Raw genomic sequence first — 14,197 nt, 5'->3', positions numbered from 1 at the left:
ATACATAGCCATTCAATCCATTTTAGTAAAAAAACAATTGAAATGGCTAATAGTACACAAAAAAGAGGCTCAAATTCAGCTGCCTGAAATCAGGGTTTCAGTGATAAAGTTAAAATGCTGACATAAACAAGAAATGTCATCAGGGTTGAAGAACAAGATTAGGTCCATCCATTTCTGAGAATCAACATAGGGCTTATGACCAATCAACTGTGTATCTAAAAAAAAATTCAAAGAACCTTCCATTTTCCCTAATTATCTCATATAAAAATTAAACTGTTTAATGCCAGCACTGCTATAAAAATTTTCAGAAGCTCTACTTACTTTACATTCTTCATTTTGATAAAGACAGTTTCTTAGGAGCTGCATGGCAATGCTTAACTCTTTAACAAAACCATCCTCCTGTTTAAAAAAAAAAGCAGTTGAAAAATGTGAACGACAATGGCACATCTCACTTCTTATAGTAAGAATGAATCCCTTCTCCTCTGGGTCATACTACAGTGTAGCTATGCTCTCACTGGGCCTGACCACCATAACTTTGAAGCTACTGACAAGTTAATGATCTCTGAAAGACGACCACATCTCAAGAAGCATGTCTACCACAAAAAAAGCTATTCCTATTCTATCAAGCATAGAGGAAGTGAGATATATAATAAGCTTCATGTTTCATCTCAATAAAGTGAAGCAGGTACTGGCTGATTTTCAACTGTATCAGGTATTGGCTGACTTTCTCAATGATGAAGTAAAGGACCTTCGCCTAAAGGGGAAAAAGGAAGAGAGGCAAGAAAAGAAAGTGAAAAACATATAAGCCCCTGGATCAATGAAATCACCAGATAAGGTCTTTTTCTTGGTTTCTTATCAAATGCAGTAGAAGCCAGTTATTAAACAGACCACCACAATGGTCTTGGATATACATATATTTATATTTATAAATACACACATGTATTCATTTTCTTGATAAGCCTGTGTGGCAGAACTTTTTAACCATAGGTTTTACTAGTAACCATTGTTATTATATAAAAACCATGTTACTTCCAATAGCTGAGATATGAAAACAACCTAAGTGACCACTGAGAGATGAATGGATAGAGAAAATGTATATATACACATATATATATACACACACATATATATATATAGATAGATAGATAGATAATGGAATATTATACATATATATAATGAAATATTACTTGGCCACAATAAAAGATGAAATCTTGCCATCTGCAACAACATGGAAGGGCCTTGAGAGTCTTAAGTTAAATAAGTCAGACAGAGAAAGACAAATACTGCATGATTTCATTCAAATGTGGAATATTAAAAAAAAAAAAATGAGCAAACACAAAGGCTAGAGTAGTGATTACCAGAAGGGAAGGGATAATGGGGAGGGTAAAAGGGGTAAAGGGAGTCAACTGTATAGTGACAGAAATAAACTGAATTTTTGGTGGTGAGTATGGTATAGTGTACACAGAAGTAGAAATACAATGTTGTACACATGAAACTTTTGTCTTTTTAAAGCCGCAACTATAGCACATGGAGGTTCCCAGGCTAGGGGTCGAATCAGAGCTATAGCCACTGGCCTGTGCCACAGCCACAGCAATGCCAGATCCAAGCTGTGTCTGCGACCAACACCACAGCTCATGGCAATGCCAGATCCTTAACCCAATGAGAGAGACCAGGATAGAACCTGAGTCTTCATGGATACTAGTTCAGTTTGCTAACCACTGAGCCACAACGGGACCTCCCAAATGAAATTTATATAATGTTATAAACCAATGTTATCTGAGTATAAAATAAATTTTTTTAAAAACCTACATCGTTAAGTTTACAATGAACACACAGTTTGAATATGAGTCCAGCAGACTCAGTGCTAGAAGGAGATATTCAGAAGTCATGAGAGGAAATAAACATAGATTAGGAAGACCAGCTCTGCATTGCCCAGATATGGGGAAACACTGGCTTTACCCATTACTAGTTATATGACTGTGCTCTCATGAGTGTACAGGGAGAAATAAATGTGAAATATTTAGTGCAGTGCTGGGCATACAGAAAACACTCAGTAAGTTACCTCATTCCCAGTGAACCTATACTCACTTTGAGAGGAAGATTTTCTTTTTGTAGTATAAAAAATGTATCATCCACACTCCGAAATGCTTGCAACAACGATAAATATAATATATATATGCCTCATTTACAAATCTTCAAGGGAAAACTAAGACACTAAGACATATACAAAAATCCCAAACTGAAACTTGCCAATATAGAAATCACATTAACTATTTGGCTGTACCTTTCTTCTAAAACAGACATTCATTTCAAACAAACATTGGTGTCATTTATAAGCACAAGGACACTAGAGAGACTGTCTCTACATATGGCCATTTGTGCCTCCCAGAATTTTAGAACCTGTCACCTTTTTCTTCAGGGCTGCCCTCCCAGGCCTCAGAGAATCCAGGTTCAGCTGTGCATGAATGTGCTTCATTCGCTCCACGCAGCTGTCTATCAGGTGGGCTGAAAGACCAAAATCTGAAGCAATCAAAAGGATATTCCATTTCCAAATAAGCTAAAACTACATAACAATCAAATTCTCAAAAAATAACATTTTGTTTCCAACCAACTTCATTTTTGCATTTTCAGTGACAGATTAATAAATTACAGGATAAAAACACAGGAGAACTAAACGGTAAAGCCCACTTCTTATTTTGTACCATACTTCCCACATCTCATTTATGTTGGAGGCATGCAGTTTGTTTCAGTAGCAAAGTCGCAACTCAAATCAGTGGGGTTTGATGTGCTGCTCTTCTCTTTCAACTCTAAGACCTTATCCCAGTTGAAAAATTATGAACTTTTAGAAGGAAATTTATGTGAAAATATACGGTCATCTAATGTGGTTGTTATGACTATCAAAACTATGTTTTCTACATGTGTACAATACATGATTGTGGTTAATTATGTAATATTATGAATCTGAGTGATGTGCTACTTTTAAAGCTTCTCTAATATTTAGACATAGATTCTCTAGAGTGAGAATCATTACACAAGAAATAAACTGCACTGTAATCTTTTCATTTTAAAAGTTATGCATGTTTACTACATTTCTGTATAAGAAAAAAAAAATACTATTTTTTTTAGTGACCCTAAGAGTTTAAGTTCTTTACCCTCTGAGTCCAAAGAAAATTAAAACAAATACGCAGTAAAATATATGAATTGAAAACATGCCATAAAAACAGCTGATGTGTAGGTGGCTCACCCTTCAAAGCATGTTTCTGTGCTCTTCTACTGACAGCCAGAAGAGACATCAATGCATTTGCAGCAACTCTTTTCAGGATATCTTTGGAGGATTTTCCTTCATAGCACTGCAAAAGATATAAATCAAATTACCTTCAAGAAAAACTTAAGCTGGAGCAAAATGGCTGTGAATAAAAGATGTGTCCTATTTTTTTTTTTTTTTTTGCTATTGTTAGTTTTCAATTATTCCATGAAAGTCACTGGAATTTGATAAATCATTTAAGATTTGAGAACGCTCTATGTGGATAAGACTAAATAAGATTTTTATAAGATGGAAAAGACCACCAATCATTCTCAAAGACTCGCCATCTAAAGAAAGAAGCCACCTTTAATGTTAACACATAGCAAGTTCATGTACTTAATCAAATTCACCAGGAAATATATTTAACATATTTAAAAGGGCCCTTGGAAAAACTTCAGAATTGGAGAACTGTCATCAAATTCCTCCATTCTTCTTCTTGAGATACATTCTGTTCCTTTAATTTCTACCCAACATAATCCTGTATCTCAGGTGGTTTGGTTCTTTCCATTTTTTATTTCTATAGTAATATTAACCTGTCATATCATGCTCTTCAAAGAAATATTACTTAATTTTTTTGACTTACATAAATGAAAAATCACAGTTTTGAAAATATTTTGGTATATTTCCTTTATACATTTTAATTTATGAGTTAAAATCTTTCATAAAAATTTCAAATATGTAAAAGAATAAACAGAAAAACGAACTCTTTTTAAAAGTTTTTGGCTAAGGTATTTTAAAGTAAATAGTAGATAATGCAAAAGGGCATACCCCAGTATACATAACCATAAAGCTTTTATCATGCCTAGAGTACTTTATTTCTTAGTATCAAATGAAAAAAATTCAGATTTTCTCTTTTGTCTCAAGAATATCTTCTCATAGCGGTTTAGTGGAATTGGGATAGTAGAGCCTTCATATCATACCTGTGTGTTTTATCTCCTAAGATCACCTCCCTTCTCCCCTGCCCCATTCCCCTGCCGCCTGCCTGGGGTTTTCAGTGTTATTCAGACGTTGAATAAACCAGCTCAGTCATCCTACAGGAAGTCCCACATTGTAGAACTGCCTGCTTCTTCATGATGATTTTGTCTTCTCTGTTCTGTTATTTCCAATGTACTAGGTGCATTAGCTCCAAAGTCTTGACTAGATTCTGGTGAGTTTTTTCATGGTAAGACTTTCATGTTGGTATATCAGTACATTTTTATTACAAGTTCAAGGGGTTTATAAATATAGAAGTTCCTCATTTGGTTTATAAATACTAGATATAATTCAAATTCATAACTTTTCCTTCTACCAGCAATTTTCAAAACGATCCAGCTTTATAATATCATTATTAAAATGAAGCTTAAATGACATAATTTTACATAAAATAGAGTACAGCATAATGACATGGATGTACCTCCACTTACAGCCCCTGCCCAGCCTACACTTGGCAATGTGACACTAGAGGACCCTGCAGAGTAGAGTGGGGGCTCTCCCAGCCCTACCAGCAAGGGCAGTCATTCCACCTTAAATATGTCACTTGGGTCACCGCCTCAAACCAGGCCATCCCCTGTCTGCCCAACGAGTTAGACATTAAATGGCCAGGCCAGATGTGTCGGATAAAGATCATGCTGAGTGTGAGCATGAGAAAGGGGGCTGGAAAAGCAGTGGAGTATTATACGATGATGAATATATATGGAGTATAATCATTATAGTTTACTACAAGAACCCTAGTTTGTCTATAAACTTAATCTTCACCATTAATAGGAAATCTACTCTCATATACACAATGTTACTGAACCAACATGTATCAGAAATTTGAGAAAAAACAAATTAAGCTTATTGAAAAACACTACTCATCTATATTCCACCAGCAATGAGGGACAAAAGGAGGTAAGACTTCCAGGGAAACAGTTGTACACACAGATGGGTCTTTTCACTCCCTTGTGAAATATCATTAAAATGACAGAAATGGGATTAAACACACATACATACACACATGTGCACGCAGGCCAAGTTTGGAAACTATATGAATGGCAAATGTGTTTGCAGGTTTGAGAATCCTGGATTCTAGGCAGTGAATGAGGAAAACTAAATACCACCCTAGGCCATACGCTGAACTGCCTAAGGCCAAGGAAATTTAGTACCATGTATGCAGGGAAGTGACAATGAAAGGGAATTGTTTGAAAAATCTGTGAGGAGCAGTCACAGGTCCAAATTCATCCCACTGTTCACCAAGCTCTGTGCAGCTAAGCCATGCTTCCTTCCCAACACAGCAAAAATCTGGAGATTTAATCTTTGGAGAGGATAAATTAGAAAGATTCTGAACTGGCAAAGATTAGGCACTTTTGTGGGCTGAAGTATTCTACTGAAAACAGGAAGGATTAAGTGAAATTGTTCAAATTAAATTCTAAGACCCCACTTCTCTCTAACTTTGCTGCCAAATAGTTGGCAGCTGGGTTTCCACCTCCAGGCAGGAGGTCAGAGGGTCTTCTCTAGGGAATCTGACAAGCTTAACAAAACAGGATCACAAAAGGGCCCAGTCAAATCCCCTTCACACATAGCCTGCTGCTGACCAGCTCCTCTCAGATGCTCAGGGAGTCCAGTTCCTTTGAGTCTCCCAGTTTTAAATAAAACAGACAACCAAGATTACCAGACACCTCACAAAAGCTCGTAGCCAGGAAATAGAAAACAAAATAATGAGAGGAAAAAGAAGAAAAAAGAGATGTAGGAAGAAGAAAACTTAATAAAACAAAAGTTCCAAACATTTAGTGGCATTCCAAATACAGTGATGGGGATGTCAATGAAGTAACTAAAAAATAGGAGTTTACAGATGAAAAGAACCCCCTGAGAAAGTCCAGCACAATGGAAGAAAGAGATTCAAACCTAGGTACTTGATCAGGAAAATGCAGAATACAAGATCCAAAAAAAAAAGATGGTAAAAATTTCCAGGAGGGAAATACTAGGAATCATAATGACTTCAGAATTCTCTACACTAACATGAGAAGTTAATAGACAATACCCTTCAAATTCTGAAGCAAATAATTTCCAGGAGAGAATTCTCACTTGATCAAACTATAAATTTAATGGCAGGGTAGGAAAGACTTTCAGATGTCTAGATTTCAAAAAAGCCACCCATGCACCTTTTATCTGGAAGCCACTGGAGAAGAACCTCTATGAAAAGGAGGGTGTGAACCAGGAAAGAAGGACAGGGGCATGGGGTGCAGGAGATCAAGGGAGATGGCAGAGAGGTGAGGAATTCCCCAGGAAGAAGGGGCATGGAAGACACCAGAACTAAGGAAGAGACTGGTACTAAGCAGGTCAGAAGGAACTAGAAGGGATTTCTTCTGGAAGATGAAGCTGATACAAGTCTGACCTTTCTTTCTGTCTGTCTGTCTGTCTGCCTGCCTTTTTAGGGCCACACCTGTGGCATATGGAAGTTGCCACGCTAAGGGTCAAATCAGAGCTGCAGCTGCTGGCCTACACCACAGCCGCAGCAACACGGGATCCTTACTTAACCCGGTGAGCGAGGCTAGGGATCAAATCTGTGTCCTCATGGATACAAGTTGGGTTTGTTTACCTCTGAGCCAAGAAGGGAACTCCTTGACATTTCTGAATATACTAGGAGGACATTCAACTGCTGTCGAAGAACACAAGACATACCAGTGATAAGAGAAAACTCACTGAAGGAAAAAAAAATACCACATACCTCTAAGGAAAAGGAGAACTGTGCAGGAAAAGAAAGGTAAACATTGCAATATGGCTCAACTGTGTAGAGTGTTTTCACAGATTTAACATTTCACCTTGCCTATCTCTAGTCAACGTGAAGATACCTAATTCTGGGGGAATGAGAAGGAAATCCACTGCAGCTGGGTAGGCGGATGGGGCACAGAAAGAGAGTTAAAGTCTCATTTCCATACTAGAAAATCAACAGTATCCAAAACTGAATTATCAAGATAGAGAAATACAAGCATTGTCATTTAGAGACATGGAAGGAAAACTATAAAACAATAAGCTAAAAGAGGTACAAGTAGTCACTTTGAGAAGAGGGAAATGAGAGAAGAAGGCAGAAGTCTCCTTTGTTGAAACTTACTAAAAAAAAAACTTATAAAACTGGTACCCTAAAATGCGTATGTGATAAAGCTGGTAAGAAAACCCAAAACTAACTCCCTCTCTCTCCCCATCCCCCTTTTCTCTCTCTATATATATATTTATATGACTAACCTATAGTAAATCTATACACTTTTCAACACAAACTGAAGGCCAGAGTCGGGATTTAATTTGTATCATTTCCCACCAAGCTCTTATTGCAGACTGACAAGGAGCTCTCAGTGTCAGCACACAGAGCAGGACACAAAGTGAGGGTGAGGAACTGGGGCCAAGGGGAGGCTAAGATTCCACAGCCACTAGTTGACGTGACAGACAACTAGTTACTGGATGATGCAGACACACAAAAGAGGAAAAATAAAGCAAGAGAATATCGAGCAAGAAATAATACATCATCTTTCTGTCAACTGTAGGTATAAAGAAATTAAGATGTAATTTGTTTAAAGTTATGCTGTTTTTAGATACAATTCCTTTTATACAGTAAGTGATCTAGACTCTTTCTTTTTTTTTCCCCCATCTTTTTTTAGAGCCACTTCTGCAGCACATGCAAGTTTCCAGGCTAGTGGTCGAATTGGAGCTGTAGCTCCTGGCTTACACCACAGCCACAGGAATGCAAGATCCGGCCACGTCTGCGACCTACAGATCATGGCATTGCCAGATCTGGCCAGAGATCAAACCCACATCCTCATGGACACTAGTCGGGTTTTTACCAGTGAGCCACAACAGGAATTCCTAGACTTTTGCCTTCTTTCCACAAGGTACTCAAGAAAAGCCTTTTTAATTATAGTAAACATTCATTAACACAGCAGTACCTCAAATACATAATAAGCCTTCTCTCTAACAGATTTACTCCTGAATTTTACTCATTCACTAAGTGGTAGTACAAACCACACCTCCTAAAATGTGACACAAGAGTTTGTTGTTTCCTTACACTACTAACCTCAGATATCAGATAAAGCATAAGGAGAAAAAATAATTCAACATATCAGTTACAGACAAAACCTACTATAGAAATAGCTTTTACTAACCTTGTTATCTACATGGACTTACAAATGAAACATACTAAGTATCTCACTAGGGAAGGCAAAAATCTCCATTATCTCAAATGTGTTCAATATTCTTTGGTCAAAAGACAGCTAATAGCTTCTGAATCTGAAACTACCCTAAAACCACCTCAAAACAGAATTATGAAAAAAAAAATTATTTAAGATATATGTGCCAAATGCAAACTTTCAACATGTATCACCTGTAGCATACTGCCAAAAAGCAGCCCTCATAAAAGATTCAGTTAAGACAGTGTAATTGAAGTTACAATATAATAATTAGGAGATAGAGAATTTTAGAACCAGCTGAAACTTAGCAATAATGTAATGCAATCCTCCCATTTTGCATCTGAATAACTGAATTAGAAGAGGTTAAGTGATATGCCTAAGGTCACACATCTAGTATTTTTTGAGTACAGTTTTACAGAGAATTTAAGTATACCTATGAAGGCATCAATTTTAGAATACTATTTCTTTCTGATAAAGACTAAAGTTTACTTTGTTTCATCTGGTACAATCCATGGCTTACATGGATGTAAATTAAGAAACATATTATTGGAGTTCCCATCGTGGCACAGTGGTTAACGAATCCGACTAGGAACCATGAGGTTGCGGGTTTGATCCCTGGCCTTGCTCAGTGGGTTGAGGATCTGGCGTTGCTGTGAGCTGTGGTGTAGGTTGCAGATGCGGCTCGGATCCCGCGTTGCTGTGGCTCTGGCGTAGGCCGGTGGCTACAGCTCGATTCGACCCCTAGCCTGGGAACCTCCATATGCCATGGGAAGTGGCCCTAGACAAAGGCAAAAAGACAAAAAAAAAAAGAAACATATTATTTATTACAATGCATTACTGTTTAATGCATGCTAATAATATTTTAATTCACATATCATCTTTATATAAGGCAGAGCAAGGAAAACATTGTATCTGTAGCTTAATAAGCTCACTGATCAATGCCCCATCTTACGTCAGGCACACATTTTCTCATAAGTTGTCATAAGCACAATTCTTTTCTCTACTTTGTCTTAAATTTCTGTGCCTTTCAGAAGTCTTTTTTTTTTTTTTTTTTTTTTTTTAGGGCCACAATTGTGGCATATGGAGGTTCCCAGGCTAGGGTCGATTCAGAGCTGTAGCAGCCAGCCTACGCCATGACCACAGCAACATGGGATCAAATCATATCTGGGACCTACACCACAGCTCAAGGCAATGCTGGATCCTTAACATGCTGAGCAAGGCCAGGGACTGAACTTGTGTCCTCATGGATACTTACTCAGGTTCGTTAACTACTGAGCCAGGATGGGAACTCCCTAACAGAAGTCTTATACTCTGTTTACATGAACAAAAAGAGTATAATTTATTTATTAAGAAACACAGTTTAAATAACTGGTTAATGTATCCATGCCAAATTTTTTATATCTTTTGTAATTTGGAAGAAATGGAGAGGAAAATTTCCTAGTCATTGGGAAAATCACTGAGATACCCTCTGGCTCTGGAACACCTCCTTTTCCTTCTCCAAGGTTACAATGAAAGATTATAAATAAAACTTTTACAATAAATAATAATACAAAATATTAGGGAAAAATAAGGGTAAGGTCAATCTAGCAAATTCCTGTGGCAGAGTTTTTCATACATACACTATTTTAACCCGGTTCACCATTCCTGTGTGGACCCATATTCATCACAAGTCTAATCTCATTCGTTGAAACACAGCACCACTAGCAAGCAAGAGGAAATTGCTGGGAAATAAAATAGCCCTGGCTGGGCCTGGCTGGAGATTTTTAAATTTCACCAGGTCCAGGAAGACTGGCTGCAGAAACAATGGTTATGGCTACCAGGGATTTCTAGCTTTTTTTTATCCTCACTGGGGGAAGAAATCAATGTGGGACCCCTCAATCATTTAAATTCTCTGAAGAGGAAAGCATGTTAACAAGAGCAAAGACCCCTTCCCCAGGAGAAAAATGCTCTGCCAAAGACTAAGTTGGGAAATTAGTAATGTTTTATGATCAGGGCTGGGGGAGAACTTTTGTAAAGCTATAAATTTTAGTTTTCCTGTTTATAAATCAATAAGCCTTTAGTATCCACAGAGAACAGGCTCCAGGATTCCCGTGAATACCAAAATCTGCAAATGGTCAAGTCCTTTATATAAAATGGCAAAGTATTTGCATATAACTACACACATTCCCCCATTGCGCTGTAAATCATTTCTAGATTACTTTAATACAATGTCAATGCTGTTGGCACACAACAAATTCAAGTTTTGCTTTGGGGAACTTTCTGGAAAAAAAACAAAACTTTTTTAAACATTTCAATACACATTTGGTTGAATCCATGGATGCAGAACCCACAGATACACAAAAGTGGTCATACCAGAAAGATCTGCACAACTATGACTCTCAGGCAGAAAAGGGGCAGAAATCCCCAAATCCTGGGCAGCAAAGGGACAGTAACAAGTGGGCAGATGGGAACTATAACATTCTGTCTGTGAAATGCAGCTGGTGCCTGGGAGGCAGAAGCAAATCCTTCAATGTGCATACCTACTACCACTTATTCACCTTCAGTTGAGAAGATAAAAATCATAATATCATGTCATTATTAAAAGGAGTGCTTAGTACTGAAAATCTACTAATATTTCTATTTGTAAAAAACAACTGTGCAACTTGGAAACACTTCCAGATTTTTTTAAAGTTGTTAATCTACTTATAAAATAACAATACTTTAGTGATTTTAGAATGTTTTTGATGAAACAAAATTCTTGGTTCATATTTTAGGATTATAAAAAATAAGTTTATAAGATAAAATAAGCAGTAGGATTTGGAAAGGGTCATTTTCTCACAAATGACAACCAAGTCCACCCATCTCTAGACACCTAACCACCTTAAATATATAGTTCATTTGTATAAGTCAAATGTTGCTTAGGTAAAAAATATTTTCAAAGATGTAAACATGTCTGGAAAGTGGCAATAATTTATGAATTATACCTCCATTCCTTAAATGTGCCCATTATGGTCATGATCTGGTAAACTATTTTGATAAACTGCTGGTTGGACTTAGATTACTAATGTTTTATCTTGAATTTTTTTATCATGTTCATTAAAGACACTGGTCAGCATCAGAGGAGTGAAACTGGAGTGAAGATGATTAATTTAACTTTATATACTTTTCCATTATTTCAATGGTCATAATGGGTATTAGTTATTTTTTAGTTCACATGATTGAAAAAAATTCTTACAAGACAAAGACCGAAAGTCAATTCATTTAAAAACTAAGCCAAGTTTTGAAAAACTAAGAAATCTCATACCTGAAGAATTGCTTCATTAAGTTGTTCTAGAGATTTCTGATTTTCCTGAGTTTTATCAAGAAGTGAAGCCATTGTCAGATTGCGACATAAACTTGTTTTATCCTTATCCTGGACATATCTTTTTGCTTCTTCAGTCAAAAGAATAGAAAGAAACTGCAGGCTGGCAGTGTATAGGGTAGGGCATGTGATGGACAAACCCACACACTTGCAGAACACATCTGAAAGAGAGAAAGATTTCCTATGTAAATGACTGAAAATTTCTTCACATTTAAAGAAATGAATCAGATTTCCATAATTAAGTCTATACCTTTTTTATTTCTAATGAAGTAAAGCTATCAACGGTACAGTTAGCACAAGAATAACTGCAGTGTTTAAAAGTAAGTTAAGAGGTGGATCAAGATGGTGGAGAATTAAGATGTTGAGCTTGACTTCTCCCACAAACACATCAAAGAAACACATTTACATGTAAAACAACTCTCACAGAACATCTACTGAATGCTGGCAGAAGAACTTAAACCTCCAAAAAGGACAAGAAACTCTTGACATGACTGGGTAGAACAAAAGAAAAAGAGAGAGACAGAAAAGGAATCAGGATGGGACTAGCCTTCCTGAGAGGGAGCTGTGAAGGAGAAAAGGAACCCATATCCTGGAAAGCCACCTAACTGACAAGGAGATCAGCCTAAATGGAGGGACCTCAAAGTCGCTGAGAAAAGTGCAACAGCTGGACTGAGGAGGACAAAGTAGATTGAGAGCTGCACAGATCATCTGCACCGCCACCCCAGACGCCACAGCCTGAGACTCAGGCAGGGGCTGGGCACTGAGACTTAGGTGCTGGAGGTCAGTTCCAGGGAGAGGACTAGGGTTAGCTGTGTGGGGACAGCCTGAGAGGCTACAGAGAGGTGTGCCACAGGCAGGGGAGTGGAACAACATGGCAGAGAGAACCCAGGAGAAGGTTTGGGCCCACAGAAAAATCAAGGCGCCATTGTTGGGGAAGGCAAGAGGAGGAGGGGCAGATAGCCATAGGACTCTCTCTGCTCAGGGGCATGCTGGGCTCTCAGAGGGCGGGGCACCTCTGGTGCAGGTGGCGAGAAGCCATTTGCTCGGGCGAAGGGAGACTGGGCACTGCTCGTACAGGCTACAGGTGGCCGGGCACCTCTTGTGTGGGCTAAGGGCAGTGAGACTAAGTGCAACGTAGTGCCTCTTGTGTGATCTACAGGCAGCAGGGATGGACCACGGTGGTTGTCTCAGAGGCCAGAGGGAGGCGTGGCTTTCCACCAGTGGGGGCCTGTGAGTGGGCTCCACCTGTGGCCTGAGACACCTCAGGGGTCAGCAAAAAAAAAAAGGAGGGGGGCACTGCAACCACAACCAAGCATGACACGTTGTTGCTCTCACTCCCCTGGGAACACAACCGCCCTGCAGCTGCCACAGCCAAATGCTCTGGGCAGCGCTCAGATGCTTGATCATTGTTTCTTCCCAAGACTCTACAACTAGGAGCAGCTGGTGCAGCACCTCCTGAGTGGGCTAAGTGGGATGGGGTGCTTCTTGTACCGTCTGAAAGTGGCGGCAAGGGGAACCACCAAAATTATCTCTCACTCCAGAGGTGGGCGTGGCCCACCGCCACTGGGGATCCCTGAACAAGAACCACTTGCAGCCCCAACCACCTCAGAAGGCACCACAGAGGAGGACATTATGACAGAACACCACTGGTTGTTGCTCTCACTCTCTTGGGAGCACACAAGTCCTGTTGCTGCCTGCCAAAAGCTCTGGGCAGTGCCCAGATGCTTGATAACTGTCTCTTCCCAGGAACCTACAACTAGGAGCAGCTGATGCAGCACCTCCTGTGGGGGCTAAGTGGGGGCGAGATGCTTCTTGTATGGTCTACAGGAGGGGGGGGCAAACTACTGCAGTCATCTCTGACTCCAGAGGTGGGTGGCCTGCCACCACTAGGGGTCCATGAACAGGCACCACAGCAGCCCCAATCATCTCAAGGGCACCACAGAGGAGGGCACTGAGACCGAACACCACCTGCTGTTGCTCTCACACCCGAGAGCACACCAGACCTGCTGCTGCCACTGCCAAACACTACAGGCAGTGCCCACATGCTTGACCTCTGTCACTTCCCAGGATCCTGCAACTATGAGCAGCCTGTGCAGCTGCTGAGTGTGGGCTGAGTGAGAAGGGGTGCTTCTTGTGTGGTCTGCAGGAGGTGGGGGCAAAACACCACAGTTAACACTGACTCCAGAGGTGGGCAAGGCCCGCTACCACTAGAGGTCCCTGAACAGGCACCACCTGTGGCTCCAATCACCTCAGAGGAGGGCATTGCAATTGAACACTGCCTGTTGTTGCTCTCACTCCCCCTACTGCTTCCACTGCCAAATGCTCTGGGCACATTGTAAATCTGCCTAAGTTCATTACCACTTCCCAGGGCCCTGCAACTAGGAGTAGCCTGTGACACCTTCCTGTAGGTCTTTGTTG

The 14,197-nt window shown here is 39.6% G+C and overlaps 1 protein-coding gene across 45 annotated transcripts in view; it reads right to left on the bottom strand.

Moving 5' to 3' along the window:
- RTTN (rotatin) overlaps positions 1–14,197 on the bottom strand; it is a 144,256-nt gene that overhangs the window by 14,764 nt on the left and 115,295 nt on the right. For 23 of the 45 annotated variants that reach the window (XM_085017779.1, XM_085017802.1, XM_085017826.1 and 20 more), the window contains 4 exons: positions 11,723–11,940; positions 3,245–3,350; positions 2,408–2,505; positions 322–399 (listed from right to left, as the gene is read on the bottom strand). In XM_085017779.1, coding sequence (XP_084873905.1) covers positions 322–399; positions 2,408–2,505; positions 3,245–3,350; positions 11,723–11,940 — 500 coding nt within the window. Of the gene's footprint in view, positions 1–321; positions 400–2,407; positions 2,521–3,244; positions 3,351–11,722; positions 11,941–14,197 lie in introns of all 45 variants that reach the window. The other 22 variants (XM_085017773.1, XM_085017784.1, XM_085017813.1 and 19 more) reach the window with 1 other exon arrangement.

This window comes from Sus scrofa, chromosome 1 (genome assembly GCF_054392235.1).
Source record: "Sus scrofa isolate SSC_HxYL_T2T_F1_AM1 chromosome 1, Sscrofa_HxYL_maternal_Yorkshire_Landrace_v2.0, whole genome shotgun sequence".
Classification (NCBI taxonomy): domain Eukaryota; kingdom Metazoa; phylum Chordata; class Mammalia; order Artiodactyla; family Suidae; genus Sus; species Sus scrofa.
This window is presented reverse-complemented; position numbering and strand designations above follow the sequence as displayed.